General features: G+C 40.8%; 1 protein-coding gene across 1 annotated transcript; it reads right to left on the bottom strand.

The window, feature by feature from the left end:
* Positions 1 to 1,881: 1,881 nt before the first annotated feature.
* LOC109485627 lies at positions 1,882 to 2,741 on the bottom strand. Its single transcript, XM_019789319.1, has one exon. The coding sequence runs from the start codon at positions 2,725 to 2,727 to the stop codon at positions 2,299 to 2,301; it is 429 nt and encodes a 142-aa protein (XP_019644878.1). The 5' UTR covers positions 2,728 to 2,741; the 3' UTR covers positions 1,882 to 2,298.
* Between the last annotated feature and the right edge of the window lie 2,095 nt (positions 2,742 to 4,836).

Raw genomic sequence — 4,836 nt, forward strand, 5'->3', positions numbered from 1 at the left:
ATATATATATATATATTTTACCCTTCTATATTTGTGTACGTGTTCCTGACCAAGACGACATTTCTCCGGTCTTGACCTGTGGTGTTGACATAGCGGTTTTGAAAGTACAAAAACAAGCATTTTCATCTATATTCAAGCATTTTTTCATTGAATAACATATTAACTACACGACACAGTGGTGGACAACTTATTTTTTTAGCACATTGCTAAATTCAGCATCACAACTGTCAAAGAAGAGATACAATCAATAACAAAAAACAAAACAGCAACTGGGTGTTCCAAAATACAAAGATGACATGAAAAAATGGATCATTCCGTGAAATTAAATGGCTTTTTTTGTCAGCAGTTTTAAACATCTAGTCAAGTATGAACCGTTATGTGTTGACAAGATACATGTAGGTTTGAATCAAGCTCAAATATGTCTATTATAATCATATATTGGTTTCCGGACACACGAGGTGTGAGTCCCTAGCTTAGTATTAAATACGTTGATTCAAGCTTGGTTCTGACAAATTATTCAAATACAAAATGGAGCCTACTAGCTTTTGCATTTCCATCGATAGAGCCAAGCAAGCACGCACGCGTTCTAGTGAGGAATGACACGTGAATTAGATCCCGGGATGCTGATATTGCGTGAGCGTACAGATATTTGTTGACAAGTCGCAGCTGCTTGTTTGTTTGCTAATAGGTAATTTGTTAGTTGACGGGTTGAACGGTATAAACATCACATGTTGGCTGCACAAGGCGGAATGATGTGAATGTATATGTTTACTACCATCTGTTCTCTTTTCCACGCCTGCCCTTGTCTTTATGTATCATATATGCACCACATGGTACAGAGGTGGCAAACATTGCCTGAAGGCCTAGGCAATTGCTGTTCTTTTTCTCTTCTCTTTTACAAACAAAATCTTTGATGTGTTTTAAATTACGGATTATTGTGCGCAATGCTCTGATCTCTTTGTGGGTAACGGAAACAAACAACTTAGTAAACCAATTATTCGAGGAACAACACAAAAATGGATTCACTAAAACTGAAGAATGAACCTATACTGATTTTTAAACATCTCTGAGCGAGGTTGACCCAGCGAGATGTTTGCAGAATCTAGAACCAACTCTTGGTCATAAAATATGCACACACTCAAGTACTTGATAAAAGCCCTCCACAATTGTAACGGCCGGGAGATTCGGCAATGATGGGTTTTTACGTGCGCCGAACAAAGATTATGGCACATACATTTCGTGTAGGCAAATTTGCAGATTGATCTTTACCCTTTTGAATGGAGCTTTGGGTCAACAACTTCTCGCTCTAATGGATGAAATGTTTCGTCACGAAAAACACACACAAAGGTAACATGAAAGAACAGGTCTCCATTGAAGCACGGTTCCGTATGCCAGCATTTTACTGTCCACAGCACATGTCTAGACGGATTACATAACTGACATACACAACTCTTTAATATAGTGAAAATAAACACTAAAATCATGGTATACTCTTCATGGCGTCTTCAAAATAGATAAGAAAATATAAGTCTTATGCTCTACAAACTTGTGATGATTCTGGTGTGTATGATTTCAATAGACTTAAATGTAAAGTTGTCACTACGGTCGATGTTTTTGACATTAAAGCTGCATTTTTGTGACATTCGGGAAGTGAAGGAGCCAAAATATGACGCCTTGCGAGTATGTTAAAAAAAACTGGGAACACAGCTGTCAGCCATATTTGTTTACATTCTGGTAGTTTGCGTTGGCACCACAAACTGGGTGGACTTATTTAGTGCCAATCATAAATGTCAGAAATGTGAGATAATTGCATAAATATGTTGAAAAGTGGAAGTAAATTACAATTAAACACAAATATTTCTTAAAATGAAATATCTCGATTTTTAGTGCAAAATATTACATAATGGCCCTTTAGATAGGTAATTAATATTTGTAGTTATTATCCGGGATAACAAGTACGTCACATTATAAGTTAATGTCTTTTCCTTGTTAATGAAGGATAAAGACAGACGCTTTAAGTTTAACATTTACAGACTCACCTGTCATCAGTGCTACACTAAGAGCCAGACTTTCTTCTGTTCACTATAACCTCAGTATGCAACATTCCACAGTACAAAGCTGACCATCAAATGTCTTTACTTCCTTCATCTTACTTTATACATGGGCAGAGCAGAGTTCTGAAACAGATAGAACTAGAACGACCTTGCAATGTCTGGTCCACAGTCCGTGTAGTCTGTACTGCTGTATAATTAAGGCGGAAGGGCATGGCATCTACAGTTTTCATTCCGTTTGTAAGTCCTAAGACCGTGGTTGTCTGTTCTCGATCCTGGTGGAGGAGATGACGGAGATGGTGGCTTGGGAGACGTCGCTGTGGCGGGACTGGATGCGGGAGAAGGAGCTGCGGCAGCTCAGCGACTTCCCGTCCGCGTCCGACGTCTCCACGATCCCCGGCAGCCCGTCCAGCTCCTTCAGGTTCAGTCTCTGCGGCGAGGCGCCGGTCTGGGGCTCGTCCTTCCGGCTCACCTCCAGGATGCTGCGGAGCCTGTACATGAGGGAGTCCGAGGGGTCGATGGGGGACGGCGGGGCGCTCTCCGTGAAGACGATGGCCGTCTGGACGGTGATCAACTCGGACAGAAGCTTCCTCGTGTCGTAGTAGCTGCTCTCCTCCTCCGGCGAGAGAGGACGGACAACAGTCTTGGGGCACATACAACCTCCTACAGAACCCATGGCGACTTTCTCTCAGTTGTCCAGCAGCTAGTGCTTTAAGCTAGGACACGACCTGTACGACCTACGTACACTTCCTGTGGTGGTTGTCTCTATGATACACGTTGCCCTTTTTTATGTGTAAGGACTCCTTTGTCTGAGACTGGAAAAGTTATTGCGTCCAACTGCTTCACCGCTGACGACCCTGGCAATTTTGATGTTCCGAACAATGACGAGAAATTATGACAATGATACTCCAGAAATGTTGAAATTCTCGATAGGTGAAAGACGTTGAGGTTTTTCTATGTCAAGTCAGCTGTACGCAACCCGTCGATCTGTGGAGTTACCTAGCGCGTATACAACATTATACGAATACGTGTTAGGCCCAGAGCATGCTGGTTATTGTGACGTCACATCACGTCAAAAAGCGCGTAAATAGAGCGCTTTAATAGGACACAATTTTGTCAGGCGTGGGAACTCCTGTCGCGAAACTACATAAAATCTTGATTATTTACGCTTCGGGCCAATTCTGAGCACAAACAACGTGCGTAATACGTAAGCCTTAAGGCCAGACAGCGTTCTATCAAACGATTTGATTCCGTCACCAATCAGTCCTGAGCGGCCGGGCACGTGTAGAATTACGCACACGGAAGTGGCCGGGGGGATTGGATAGTACAGTCCGACTGTAACTGATCTAGTACTTCTTGTTTTGTTTGTCATTTAAGTTTCCATTTAAAACTGAAACAACAAACCGAGAACAAACGGACCATACACCAATTGTTATATTTTGCTACGTTTCTTGTAATGCTGTGTACACGTAAGGAGTAAATAATTCACACTATAAATTGTTTTTGACAAAATATTTATACTAAAACACACAACGAAAGTTCAGCTATGCTGGGGAGCTTTCCAGACGTACTCTGTACGTATAAATTGTTTTGTGTTGTGTTGTGTTGTGTTGTGTTGTGTTGTGTTGTGTTGTGTTGTGTTGTGTTGTGTTGTGTTGTGTTGTGTTGTGTTGTGTTGTGTTGTGTTGTGTTGTTTTGTGTTGTGTTGTGTTGTTTGAGCTCCGCTTATTTTCTACTTATTTATGGAGCACCACCACACGTAAGGAATAGAAGAAACCTCCTGTCGGACATGTTAACACCGTAACGGAAACGAAAAGGTGAGAATTGAAATACTCCGCAGCACAGAAGCCCCATCTATCGAACCTTGTAATCATTACAACCACGATCAAGCATGTGGAAAGGACGCCTATTATATTGCTGCATTTATGAATCAATGTTTCGTGTTTGACCTTCATTCTCCTCGGTGACGTCAACTGTCCAACATATATGGCGTCTAACAGACGAACGCTATTCCGAGTTTCCTAGAAAACCTTAGGAAAGCTTAAATATTTCTAGGAAAACCGCCATATGTCCTGAAATTCATATAGCTTAAATTTTTAACGCACATTTCATTTCTTACTATCTACGTACACACTAAAGCATAGACACGTTTATGATCACCTATGGTTATGATCAAAACAACGTAATTAGGAAAATAACATAACGGAGGAAGGAAACAATAGCAAGAATGAGTCAGCAATAAAGGCAACATCTAGCCTCTTTTTAATCAGATAGGGAGACAAAACAGTAAATTGCTTCAGTTGTTGTCAACACCAGATGTTGCCGATGTAGTGTCTGAAACCCAGCACCTTTAGAAGCACGGTCTGTAATTAGTCTATCTGACACCCCGGCATGTTTGGCCATGTGTCAGTAAGGCCATGTTGATTTGATTATATGGATGACATCCTCCGGGAGCCCCAAAACTGATATCGATGCGCGCGTGCGAATAAAAAAAAGTTTTTCCAAAAAAAAAAGTTGTTTTCATTATGAAATCTACGTGGTCCTGAGGGTTGAGCAAATGGCACAGAATATGGTTTGGCGAATAATCTAGTCTTCAAGTTAATTTCTTTACAATTTCGTCTTTTTTCGTTTGATTTTGGCATTCTACGACATTGGTATAGTTTTTATTAATTTTTTTTGTAACTTTTGGTATATTTTTGCTCATTTTGCAACTGTTTTGTACGATTTACAGTATGGTTGAAAACTTTTTTTTTTTTGGAAACGGCCGAAAATTCATGCGCGCGTG

Source organism: Branchiostoma belcheri, unplaced genomic scaffold (assembly GCF_001625305.1).
Source record: "Branchiostoma belcheri isolate BF01 breed outbred unplaced genomic scaffold, Haploidv18h27 scaffold11, whole genome shotgun sequence".
NCBI lineage: Eukaryota > Metazoa > Chordata > Leptocardii > Amphioxiformes > Branchiostomatidae > Branchiostoma > Branchiostoma belcheri.